The following is a 13,663-nucleotide window of genomic DNA, read 5'->3' as shown; positions in this document are numbered from 1 at the left end:
GCGGCCACGTGATTCAGAAGCCCTTCTCACTCAATGCACAGCAAAGGGTGTTTTGGTCACTTTCAAGTAACTTTGGGTTGGATATCCAACCGACGAAGTACCCGGTGACAAGATCCAGAGCAGATCCAATCTGTTCTCTATAAGTCTATTTCTATGGCTCAAATTTAATTTGAAAAAAGTGGAACTATCAACTAAATTGGACGTGGATCGTGGTCACTTCATTAAAATGGACCCAAATTCTAGACCTGGATCCAACTTTCTCAATGCAAATAATGTCTAATGAGCATGTTGTCATTAAATAGAAAGAGAGGGATATTTTGGTAGTTCATCGAAAAGGTACGATCATGTAAGATCGAAGAAAAATATCCACATTTTTTATTTACTTAATTTTCTCTCTCTCTAGATCCCGAGTATTTACACTACACAGAAGCTTTTTCCCGAAAATCGGGTCCTCGTTTTTTCCCATAACCTTTGTAAATTTCTCTTATTTCTCTAAGATGAAACCTCCATGGAAGATCTCACTCTCTCTCTCTGGTGAGATTGCTGATTCTTTCTTCCCTTCATTCTTTATTCATTAGAACGAAATTTTAGGTTCTGTATGATGTTTCTTTTGAGCTTGGGGACCCCATAATCCAATTGGGTAGCCTTTCTTTCCTCAAAATTTGGGGGCTTTTTATTGATTTAGCTTGATCTAAATTGTTTTTATCGGTTTTTCTTCGGCAGATTATGTTTTTGCTTTGTTTGTTTTGACGAAAACCCAGTCTGGTTTGATGGAAGACGAGAAAAATTGAATTTGGTGACGGTTTTGATGATGAATGGGATCTGTTTTTGTTGAAGGAAACTGTTTCTCCTCTTGTTTTCTATTTATCTTGCCTCTTTTTTTTCTTTTTCTTTCCTTTTCTGATGAGGTACTTGAACTAAGTATGATGTTTTCCTTTTTCTTCATATCATTCTCTCCTTTTTGTTGGCGTTTTGGGTGAATATATATTTCTGAGCCATTTATTTCTAGGTTGGTGGTTTAGATTTTATAGTTTCACTTTTAGCATATTTCTTAGCTAGGAGTTTTATTATAGCTTTAGCATTAAAGTAGTCATCTAAGATGTGATTTATTATGAGATTTGAAGAATGGTTTTGCATGATTGACTCGGTTTGTCTAGTTTTCTTTTCGTTTGTTTGGTTATGAGTTGGATTCTATGATAATTCTAGATTTACAAATTTGGAGCGAATATGTAATTATATGGTGACGTGTCGTTTTTAGCAACCCTTCTTTGGATCAATGGTTTCTTATTGGAACTTTTTCTTTCTTAGTTCCAAATGCGTCCCTGATGTGGGTTTTTTCTGTTTCGTAGATCGATGCAAGAAGATTCAACAAAGTGTGGTTTATGTGTTGAGCTCTGTGGAGTCTCTGATAGCAAAGGATGTCAGCTTGTGACTTTTGATGCTACCAACTTTATTCTGGTGAGTGGGCGGTTACCATTTTGTGAATTTGATATCTACCTATTTGCTTGTTAGACAACTGTCAAGAAAAAGAGAATCTATTTGCTCATTTCCTTTATCTTTGAGGAGGTTGAGGAAGTTCTTGGCAAAAACAAGATTTCTGCACTTTGCTATTATTCCTATCGTGATGTGGTTTTTCCAGGAGGTCTTTGAAATCAAATAGTCCTAATTTCTTGTTTGTGTTTTATGTCAAAGCATTCAATGTAAGCCTCATTGTTTATATGATCTTGCAAAGCAAATGTTTTGAGCTACTTTCCTGTCGGATTTTTCTTTTAGCTCTTTATGTTTCAAACTGTTTCCTGACTTCTCATATTTCCTTTTTGGAATAATTTTCATTGGTCCATAGTCAACCTGCTCAGTGTAATATAAGATTGTACTTACACTATATGAGGGTGAGAGTGTGTGGTTCAGTTTTAGAACTCTGCCATGGCATTGATATCGTTGGAGAAAGAACTATAAGGTTTTTCACATAGTATTTCTTTTCTGTTTTGATGCAGATAAATTAGGCATAATGAATGCATGTCGTCTACTCTATTCTTCTTAATTGGGTTTTCAACTTGTATTTCCCGTCATTGGTGTGTTCCTCATTTCTACTCATATTATTGGTCACCATTGTTGTGATCCCCGATTTTTTCTCATAAATTTCATGTCTAAATGTTTGGCTGCTTTTATTGAAATTTTACATTCCTTTCTGGGTAAAAAAATCTAAGTTTCATATTGAAGTCTTGACAGCTTTAGTTCCTAAAGGAAATCCATGACTAGTTGTTTGATGAGTCTAGAATGTCAGTATAGATAGTTCTAAAAACTGTGCGCTATTACTGTTGCCATCTACCAATTGTTGTTTGTCTGCATCTATCCTTTTCTACTTTAACAATGTTTTGCAGCTTTTCTTGTCCTGATGCTCCCTTTTTTATTTTTCTTGCTTTCATGTTCAGCAGAAGTGCACAGCTCAAATCTTCTGTAAATGGGAAACATGGATGCTGCTGACGTTGAAGAAAGTGTCTTTGCAGTCAGTGATGCTAAGGTATTGTTATGATTTAATACTTTGGTCTTTTTTTGAGAGAAATACTTTGGTTTTTTAAATAAGAAATCATTTATATAAAGAATCTGGGAATTTTTGTCACCCAGGAAGCTTATAGGCCATATATGTGATTGCATTCATAAACAAATGGGTGATAAATCTGTCGTGAACTTAAAAAACTCTTATGTTAAACAGAATCCTGTTTATCACAAGTGTCGTCTTCTTAGGGCCCTTTTGTTTCAAGTGAAACAGCTCCCATGGCCAGTAGGTTAGTGTGGGACTGTAACCTTTCCTATGAAAATGGTGGGGCCTGTTTATTGGGTGTTTGTCTCACCTATGGTGGGAAAAGACCAATTTTCATATGAAAATTGGTCGTTTTCCCATGAAACAGGCAGGCCCTTCCTGTTATGCACTTCAAAGGTCATAAGAAATTGTTTGTATCAGCTTTAGCATTGTGGGAGTACCTTGTTATCTATTATACCAAGGTAATGTGACACTTATGATGCTCCTGGCATACAATGCTCATTATATGGATATCAATATTTCATATGTTTTGACTCCATAGCTTTTATTTTTCTTGCTTTTCAACATGAGTTTAAGAACTATTCACTAGATAGCCATTGCACAAGCTCCTAGCTTTAAGAATTGAAGACACAATCAGTGTACATATGCTTGAGATTTGTTTCTTTTATACAAGTTGTTTTATGCTGATGTCAGCATACATATGCATGATATTTGTTTCTTTTGTACAAGTTGTTTTATGAGAAGTTAACCTTATGCTGATGTGCATTTGCAGTTGCATGGTGGGATGTGTAAAAAACTGTCTTCTATAGTATGTAAAGTGATGGAAATATTTCCAATGCTAGAAGAGGCAAGGCCTAGATGCAAATCAGGCATACAGGCATTGTGTTCATTGCATGTGGCACTTGAAAGGTCTAAGAACTTACTTCAGCATTGTGCTGATTGCAGCAAACTTTACTTGGTATGCTTTTCTTTTCACCATGATTATATATGAATGTTGTGTTTACTCTTTTATTGAAAACATGATGTACGATGCAGATTTTTTGGCATGATATTGCAAATGGGATTAGGATAGCACTCTGGAAGCCATTTGTTTTTGGTTTTGCCTTAACTGGAGCATCACTAAAAAAGCTATTTGTTGTTTTTCCATCACTTGATCGAGTTGCATTTATCGGTTACATTGCAGTATTCATTATCAATCAGGTTCACCTAGTCGACGTTCACAAAGTAGCTGACCTTTGACTGCCATGCCTAGGACTAAGCTTGTACATGAGCCAAGCTGAACTAAGAGAAACCAAGCACACGCCTGAACCATTTGCGCTTGGCTTGAATGAGTTTTATAAAGCACAAGTGTAATATTTAATTAAACATTTTACATACTAGAAAATGGCCTTTCCTTACGAACAGGTCATGTACACCTGCACACCCACACATGGATCAAACATGATGAGCAGAAATACACACACACACACACTCACTGATCAAACATGATGAGTAAATCTCTATCTCTCTCTCTCAACCCCATAGAATCTCATTTAAGTAGCCTTCTGAATTTCTCTCTCTCTATTAAAATACATTTATACCACAACCAATTTAGTAAATGGCAGGAATAATCACAACACTCACCTTGTCATTTTACAAATGTTGCATGACGTGGGTACTCTTATAAAAAAACACAATTTAGTAAATTAAATTCAACCCAAACCACTCCCCTTTGTCATTTTTAAAATGTTATAATACAACTAATTTTTGGCTCCCTAATGCCCCTCACAGCTCCTTTATAAGTAGTATAGAATTGTTAATGAGGTAGAAAGGACAGGATTTGAATCCATCACCTCTTTGTTGCAAGCATATGCACCAGTTCCTCCCTTTTTGATATAAATATGTTATAAACACTATATATCTGTGCTATAAATATTTTTCAACAGATATTAAGGAAGCTTACCAAAAAGTTTGAGTGTCCAATCTCATGTTCAAACTCAGCACATTTAACTGATCGCCCTGCATTAAGCTTGAACTCTGCTCATTTGCTAAATGAGCAATCTTGGTCCCAGCCTCTCATAAGAGGATCCATTGTTGGTTGCCCTTATCTAGTGAATGTGATTCCTAATACTTGTCCATGTTGTCAAGATGATATTACTGAAGCTTGCCTGATTTATCCAGTCCACTGTCCACATCTTTTTACCCAGATGATATGTTTGTTTATTTATTTGACTATAAATTATATATATATACATTTATTTATTTATTTGACTATACATTCTCTAGATTCTCAGAATCCATCAAAATCTGAAACCCATTGGTCCAGGTTTAAGCTTGTGTTCTTGTGCTGAGGAGCTGGGATATGCCCATTGTCAGTTTCATTCAGTAAAAGGATCAGGACTGGCTGTGGGGGCTAAATCACAGACTAGATGGAGGCTCATGCATTTGTCCTGCTTTAGACAGCCTTGGGCTGTTAGTTTCATTTAGTGAAAGGGCCAGAGCTGGTCTTAAATTTCTGGGAGTAAAGCATGTCCCAGATGGTGGGAGCTCCTTTTTGGCCTCTTCATGTGTATAAATAGGGACTTCTTGTCCCTATTATTACTAATGCTTTCCTTGAGCATTTTATAAAAGAATCATATTTTTTGTGTGTGTTCTTGCTCTTTGTCAGTTTGTTTGCTTAGCCCTTTGTGGCTTATTGTATTTAGCCCATTAGTGGCTTTTTTGTTTGTTCACTTTTGTAGCCCTTTAGTGGCATTGTGTTTGTGCACACTTTATTTCATTGCACTCTTCCTTTTTCCTTTTTCTTTATGCTTTGAACAATTTAAATCTCATGCTAATCCTTTGAGATGGCATTTGTTGGAGATTCCTACATCTGACTTTTATCAATATAATCAGTTAGCATGTTAATCCTACCATGTTACCTTATGATTTCTGTTAGGCAATCATTTCTTTAATATGAATCATTCTTTACATTACATTTTTGTTTAGTTTTGTAAGTGCCATGATGTGCAATTTTCAGTTTATTCTGTGTTAGTGGACCTTAATTACTAGCAACTTTGTGATTTTCAGGCCATTACAGGAGATTCTGTATTGTTAAAATTTGAGAAGGCTCGATGTGCTCTAGAGGAAAGTCTCAAACGTGTTGAAAACATTGTTCCACAGGTCATTGGTTGTCAGGTAATCTACTATCCAATCTTTTAAATTGTTTATCTGCTATGTACTTAATATTTAGCAAATACTTATACATTAAGTGTTTCAATAATGTAAACATTCAAAAAATGCATAGTTTTTAGATTATACATGCTATGAATTACACTATTATGAATAATTGGGAGAAAGACTTCAGAATTTTGTGAAGCTTTTGAATACTGCTTCCCAGAGGTTGAAGTATTGCAGAAAACATTGTTGTACTAAGTTTGTGCAGTAGTAATGAGATATTTCATTTAGCTAAAAGCTACTATATTGTTAATAATGATGCACATCTATTGAATAACCAGTTGAAATTTTTTGAAAGATAGGCACAGTTCAGATTAACAATGAGCATCTTGTTTGGTGCCTCCAGTTAAAGTTTCTTGTTGACATGCATTTTTTTTATACTTCTCCAATTCCTGTGTATCTACATGTTAGAAAAAACAGTCCATGATTAGCTCTTTGGATGTTTTGAATTATTTTAAGTACCTAAGCTTTTGAGGTAACTGGTGATCTGTCACTGGTTGGATATGTAATCAATCAGTAGATCCGTTTAAGTTCATGTGTTCCTTTTAGTTTTTGTTTTCATTTCCGGTGGTTGTTTTGGTGTGTGAATTGGCTGAAATAGGAATCATCTGCATTCTTTTGAGCCTTCTTTGCTTCTCTATAATTTGGCATGTAATGCTTCTGGTCTCTAGGTGATCCTATGCAGATGAGAGTAGTGGACATATTACAAGGTCGATCGTATTTTTATAGGTTGAATTTATGCAATTTCTAAGGTCTTGTGTTTTGAGTAATATAGTGTGACTGCATATAGAACCTAAGAAACAAAGCCAAATTGTCTTGCTGTCATTTGTGGAAGTTAATAAAAATAGAAAGGAGGTTTTGGGAAAAAAATTCATAGCCTTACACATGGAAGCAAACTTTAGCGAGTGACTTGTTTTTTTTTCATAAGTGCTATTTGAATCTTCTTTTAGGACATACAGTAATCAGCTTTATAGTTTGCGTGAACCGAAGAGATTCAAACTTAGTTATTTGTACTTAGCCTGGTGAGAAAATATAAGAGCGACAACAGAATAAACTGAAATGTTAACTTCATATTACTATGGAAACATCAAACAGCATCCTTACCAAACCTACGATATATATGTAGCATTTGGTTGGTTTGTCATTTTTCTCAGTGCCTTAATCCAGTTGTGCTAATTGTTTCAGATAATGGCAATCGTCAGTGAGCTTCAGGGAACTGTTTTCACACTTGACCAATCAGAAAAGCAGGTTGGTGATGATATCATTGCATTGCTCCAGCAGGACAGAAATTGTAGCAGCTCTTCTGGTGACGTGTCTGAACTCGAAGTTTTTCATCAAGCAGCTTCAAAGCTGGGTATCACTTCCTCGAGAGTGGCTCTTGCTGAGAGAAGGGCTCTCAAGAAGCTGATTGAAAGGGCTCGTTGTGAGGATGATAAGAGGAAGGAATCTATTGTTGCTTATTTGTTACATCTCATGAGGAAGTACTCAAAGCTTTTTAGAAGTGAATGCTCAGATGATGGTGACTCTCAGGGATCGGCTCCATGTTCCCCAACAGTCCAGGGTTCTCTTGAAGAAGGTGTTATGTCTGGGAAAGCCTTTGATCCACAGATGCTGAAATTTGGCTCCTTCAATGTTAAGCCAAATGGCAGGAGATCAGACAACACACCAGCAATCCCTGAAGAGTTCAGATGTCCAATTTCACTGCAACTGATCTATGACCCTGTTATAATTTCGTCTGGGCAGACATATGAGAGAGTGTGCATAGAAAAGTGGTTCAGCGATGGGCATGACACCTGCCCAAAAACTCAGCAGAAACTGTCTCATCTTTGCCTGACTCCAAATTATTGTGTCAAAGGTCTCATTTCTAGTTGGTGCGAACAGAATGGACTAAATCTTCCTGAGCAACCCCCTGATTCCCTGGATTTGGATTACTGGAGATGGACTTCATCACAACGTGAGACTTTGAACTCTGGATCTAGAGAGGGCTTCAATTGTACTCATATAAAAGGAGCTAAGGTTGTTCCTCTTGAGGATAGTGGTGATTTATGTGGCTCAGAGATGCAGCAGGACATGGGAATTCAGGATACTTTTTTCAGTAATAGTGAGATAGATCCCACTCGAAGGTACAAAAGACTGTTGACTGTTTTGAAAGCCGAGCTGGATACAGAAACAAAATGCAGAGCTGTAGAGGAGATAAGATTATTGCTAAAGGATGACGAAGAGGCTAGGTTTTGTATGGGAGAGAATGATTTTGTTGATGCCCTTGTGGCATTCCTGAGAACTGCAGTACATCAAAGGAATGAGAAGGCTCAGGAGACAGGAACCATGGCTCTTTTCAACCTTGCTGTCAACAATGACAGGTATATGCTACATCTTGTGATTTTTCAACCTTGCCAATGACAAGTACATTCATCTTTCTTCAGTATTTTGGCATGCATATATGCACACAGTTACTGCAAATTGTCAAGGCTGCATCAAATTGTTGTTAGTCCCCCATACCTTTTTTTTTGTAATTTATTGCCATGCTTTGATGGTGTTGGATTCTGACATTTGATCCTTTGGTTGAAGATATTATGAATCTAGCAGTCCAGCTCATCTGATTATTATTGCAAGTCATTCTATGAGATTTGTCTTTATTGCAAATGGTACCTTACAATATTTTGTCTTGCTCATGCGTGCATATGCATGAGTTCTTATGCAATCTATGATTTTGTCTTCACTTTGATTTACATATCTTTTTCACCACTGTTTTTATATGCATCTCATCCATGTCATTTATAGTTTTAACACATAAAATTGACTGTTTTTAGAGTTTTACCCGCATTAGTAAGTTCTTACCAGCTTACACGTGAGTTGGCATGTGTTTTGAGAGCCAAACACAAGCAAGATAAAATTAGGTTTTATCTAATTTTATTCAAAATGCATTTTGCCTAAAACCCATTTCTCTCAATGTGCAAAAAGAAACACCCCAAGATCAACTTGCCTAAGTACATGCCTGCCAACATGCACAGGGACAACACATACAGACATGCATGCAAACCACATGGACTTGTGTGCATGACTGCCTGGATTAATGTTGAAGAAACATGTTGCTACTCTAAAGGCTGATAGAGTTGTATGTGCTCATCAAAACTCTCATTTTTCATTTCATGAAATATAGGGGTTTACCTAGACTCAATTTTGAAATTATGATTGGGTTCTGGTAAAAGAACTTGTTATTACGTGCCACTGGGAAATATACTTAAAAGAAACCTGTGATTTTTTACAACAATATATTTAAAAGAACTTGTGGTTTTTTGCACAAGATGCAGTTTTTGTAAATGTCTGATCTTTATTTATGGAGGGCTATGATCACCACTTCTGGCATTTTATATCATTTCATAAAAGCCTAGGCTAATCTTTTAATCATGATGTGAAAAATTTCTCACTGGGAAATATAGTTGAAATATTCAGTTTTCTCTTGATAGTATGCCAATGTAAACTTCTTTAGGTTCATCTTTTTGTTACATGTAAGATTATTTATTCTTCTTCTATTAGTTCGGATATTTTTCCATATAACATCTTTCTTGTTTCATATGTGCTCCTAATGTATTTGTTTTGAATTTTCTCGTGTGCATGTGTAACAGGAACAAGGAATTGATGATAAATGCAGGAGTGATTCCACTACTGGTGGAAGTACAGCAGACAAGTTCCTATGAAGCAACTGCAGCCCTTTACCTCAATCTTTCCGGTTTAGACGAAGCAAAAGCGACCATTGGCTCATCCGGGGCCATCCCTTTCTTGGTCAGCTGCCTCTGTGAGCCGAGAACTCAATGTAAATTTGATGCCCTCCAAGCTGTCTACAACCTCTCTACGCTTTCAAGCAACATACCTCGTTTGGTTGCCGCTGGAGCAGTTGCCAACCTTGCCTGCACCCTTAGCGGCTCCTCCGACAACACTTCAGCTGACAAAGTTATTGCTTCTCTCTGCAATTTAGCATCTACTAGACAGGGCAGGACAGAAATCATCACATTTCCAGGGCTCATAGCCTCCCTTGCTTCGGTTCTTGATTGTGGTACACAAGCTGAGCAGGAGCAGGCGGTCTCTTGTCTCTTGACTCTGTGTGTTGGAGACGAGCGGTGTAGCCAACTTGTCCTGCAAGAAGGGGTGATCCCATCACTAGTCTCAATGACTGTAGGCGGGACGCTAAGAGGAAAACACAAGGCACAGAAGCTGCTGATGCACTTTCGAGAGCTGCGAGAGCGGGAGCCAGAAAACATCAGCTCCCAACCAGCAGGACCAGTAAGCGGAAGCGCTGTTGAAGAGGTTCGAGAAAGAGGGGTAAAACAGTTGTCTAAAACAACTTCAAAGAGACTCGGGAGGACTCTCAGTTCCATGTGGAAGGTCAAGTCATTCTCAATTTACCAGTGTTAGTGAGGTTGGTAGCCATGTAAAGTGTTTGTCAAGCTCTGTTTAGTTAGGCTGGGCTGGAAGTTCTTGGCCCTTTTTTCATCTTTTTTGTCCAGGGGGTTGTTAAAAGAGATGTACAAAAGCCTGTATATTTTATCTTTTTTTTTTCTCTTTCCTCCTTCGATAATGAAGAGCGTGCAATGCCTGTGTTTTCCGGGCGCTTGTGGGTGCCCTGTGATGCGTATGTTAAGGCATTTTCTTCATTTGTAAATCTCTCTCTCTCTCTCTCTCTCTCCGTGTGATGAGGTTTTGGCCAATACAATAAGGTATGCTCATGTATATTTATCATAATATAAGATGACAGAAATTGGATGTATTTGTTCTAATACATATGCACGATGGAGATAACTGAAGAAAAAGAAAAGAAAAGTGCTGTGATATTACACTTGTATCATCTGCACATCATTGATCATCACCCATCTGTAGGGGGGAATTAAGGAGGTGATAATTAACACAAGATTACTGTTTATAAAAACATGAAGGAAAATAATTTCCTAACTTCGAAAGAGGACTAGATTAGCACCAAGAGGTAATTCTTCTGCATAAAGTGTTTAAGTCCTGTTATTGATCAGGCATCATGATCATGAGAATGATAAATAGGACCTTTGAAACTGATTCATTTGATGGGACAATTACGACGACTGATGGATAATGATTTGATAATAGTAACTTACATGATCTCTCAAAAAAAATAATAACAAAAAGTCTCAAAAAGTTATTAGCTTATGATGGGGTCATTTATGCTAAAAAATCATCTTATTCATTTAATTACTCTTGATTTTAATCATACCAATATGAAACTGAATCTACACATGGCAAGGAATTAATCATACCAACGAGGGCTCTCCTTGTCTGGTAGGAGCAGCTAGTGCTGGTCACCTTGTGTTGGGACGTTGCAGGTTCAAAACCCAAAGGTATAGTTGTATAAACTGGTAGGGGTCTGCTTAACCCCGCTTGTCTTTCAAAAAAACTTAGGTGCACGCTTGCACACGTGCATGCCAATGCACCCTCACATTGAAATAACGAAAAAAAACATGACTTAATGGTTCAAGCTTAAGGATGCATTTTAGATGACGATCAAAACTTGGTTAAGCCCTTGTAATGAGTGACAAATCCTGATTTTATCATGATATTCTGAAAATATTGTCAATATAATACCAGTGTGCCTGATATTTACAAAATACTACCTATTTATAAAAAAATATCTCGATTTTTATCCAGATATTATGCAACACCCCGATCTGAAACCTCAGAAGTTCGAGTTCGGTTGATATTACTTCCCAGAGGCAAATAGTACAAAGTTTACACAGAGAAAAACGTGGCTAAAAAAACTTTTCATTTTATTTTCATAATCAACTTTTTCTTACAGTGTTCATCATTCATAACTAAAGAAAAACAATTACATTATTTTCAATGATAAGGAAAGTAAAATATACTGCTCTGCTGAAGACAGAAAAAGTTGCTCACAAGTGATTGATCTAATGTCTGGAACCTACAGTTGTAATTAAACAAAAATGAAGGTGAGTCTACAACCCAGTAAGAAATAATTATAAGTAAATAAACAATCAATTTACAACTGTAGTGGACTCTAAGCTCCTAGTCTTAATTTAGTTCTCGATACACCACACATGTTTGTATATTTTAATTACCCCCATTATCATTCTCAAATACACTATTTCTCTCAACTATCACTAGGGTGGCTATACCAGTAATAGTCATCTATGGGCGTAGCAACCCTGTAGAACACCCCAATTCTACATATTGGCTAGACAATGAACCATACACTCTCAGTGGTCCTCGGACCACCAGGCACTGCAGTGAACCACCATGGGGACCCCACCGGTAGCTAACCGGGAGGTCAAGCTCTCAATCTTGGCGTGGTTCATGCTACATCCTAACCATGATGGTTATCAACCATCTAGGGTCCTCCAGAGTCTCAAACCAGTGTGAGTGAAATTCTAAGTCATAACTAAGTTCACACATTGAACAATATTCTCAAATTCATAGTTCACTCGTTCCCTCACGAGTGGGGTCATGACTAATCACAACAATCTCATTCTTAATCTCATGATGACGTTATGACTCACACCGCTCTCACTTAGCACGCAATGATGTAGTGACTCTACATCATTAAATCATCGATGACTCACTCTACATGGTGGCTGCACTCTGGCCGCGAACCAGGTAGCCCTTGCCATAGGTCGCCACTTCCGGGATTTAAGAGGTACTGCATGCTGAACTCTAAATATCCATTCATACTACATGAATAAACTAAACGAGACTCTAATCTAAGCTTAATCTCATCACAATGCATGATATTAATAATCAATTAGACATGCAATCACAAACACAATCACTTTCTATCATGCATGACATATCAAAACTAACATGCATATCACAATAAACATGTATATAAATTAACTCATACTGTCAAGCATGAAATTTATGCATGTCATGGTCTCACTCAAAGCTATCATGTTAATCACATAACATCTATAGCACTACGATAACAAGCAATATGAAAAAGGTTTATTCACATCTAAAGTTACTTATAACATCCCTTACCTCAAGTGCGAACACTGTGATCTCTCCAAAGTCGGGCCTCAAGAAGCTCTAACAATGTGATCTGGTCACATAAGATAGTCATAATAATGCATAAAACTTCTTATGTTATAATAAAATTACCAACATACCCCTTCCTGAATTTGCTCGAGAAACCACGATTTTCTCATTATTAGTTTGACTGAAATTCATGGACTAATGGATTTCCCTTTTCAATACAAATCCAACACACCAAACCTCACTCGATTCTGAGTTTGGAGTGCGAAGATATGTTTGTTTTACTAAAATGGATCTCAAGTATCCAATTAGATATCTTGGTACATTTCAGGTTTTGGTACTTTCATTTGATCCGATCCATATCCATTTCTGATATGGACTGATCCAAATCGATTTGAGACATCCAGTCTGGATCCAGAACAGTCTGATTGGATCCGAACTGGATCCATTCTATTATGACTGGATCCAGAATAGTCTGACTGGATCTAGGATAATCTAATTGAGTCCAAACCTGCCTGACTAGGTCTAGATCCGAGACTGATCCAATCAGATCTAGACCCAGTTAATCTGGATCTAGGACAGGTCCTGAACTCACTGGGTCCAGATTGAAAACCCAGGTCCAGACCCGACTGGTTCAGTTCGGACCTTGGTTCAAACCGGATCGGTTCAGACCCGAGTCGGTCTGAACCGGTTCTACTTGAACCAGTTAACCAAACTGGTTTAACCCGAATCGGTTTGGCTTGAACCGGTTTGACCCGAATCGATTCGATCCGAACCGGTTCACCCAAATCACCTGACCCGGTTCGGTCTGGGTCGCACCCAGGCCGAACCAGCCTCTTTTTTTTTTAAAGGAATCGGTCTGGGCGCGACCCAGACTGGTGGGCTTGGTCTGGGTCGCACCCAGACCGACCTGGTTCG

At 37.6% G+C, this 13,663-nt stretch overlaps 1 protein-coding gene across 2 annotated transcripts; it reads left to right on the top strand.

Moving 5' to 3' along the window:
* Positions 1-420: 420 nt before the first annotated feature.
* On the top strand, positions 421-10,474 carry LOC149842942 (U-box domain-containing protein 6-like). Of its 2 annotated transcripts, XM_090001652.1 has the most exons (7): positions 421-534; positions 1,350-1,458; positions 2,436-2,521; positions 3,315-3,500; positions 5,591-5,698; positions 6,923-8,097; positions 9,364-10,474. In XM_090001652.1, the coding sequence occupies exons 3-7, from the start codon at positions 2,462-2,464 to the stop codon at positions 10,148-10,150; spliced, it is 2,316 nt and encodes a 771-aa protein (XP_089857778.1). In that variant the 5' UTR covers positions 421-534; positions 1,350-1,458; positions 2,436-2,461; the 3' UTR covers positions 10,151-10,474. The 2 variants fall into 2 exon arrangements, with proteins under 2 accessions (XP_089857778.1, XP_089857779.1); XM_090001653.1 differs by lacking the exon at positions 421-534 and having other exon boundaries at positions 1,353-1,458; positions 2,433-2,521.
* Positions 10,475-13,663: the final 3,189 nt, after the last annotated feature.

This window comes from Nuphar pumila, chromosome 3 (genome assembly GCF_984573655.1).
Source record: "Nuphar pumila chromosome 3, dmNupPumi1.hap1.1, whole genome shotgun sequence".
Classification (NCBI taxonomy): Eukaryota; Viridiplantae; Streptophyta; class Magnoliopsida; order Nymphaeales; family Nymphaeaceae; genus Nuphar; species Nuphar pumila.
This window is presented reverse-complemented; position numbering and strand designations above follow the sequence as displayed.

What these genes read in the sequence shown, in the direction of transcription:
- LOC149842942 (XM_090001652.1), top strand. Translation starts at nt 2,462, where the DNA reads ATGGGAAACATGGATGCTGCTGACGTTGAAGAAAGTGTCTTTGCAGTC. An exon ending in ATTGCAGCAAACTTTACTTG is followed by an intron (nt 3,501 to 5,590) that starts GTATGCTTTTCT and finishes TGTGATTTTCAG; the next exon opens with GCCATTACAGGAGATTCTGT. An exon ending in CTTGCTGTCAACAATGACAG is followed by an intron (nt 8,098 to 9,363) that starts GTATATGCTACA and finishes CATGTGTAACAG; the next exon opens with GAACAAGGAATTGATGATAA.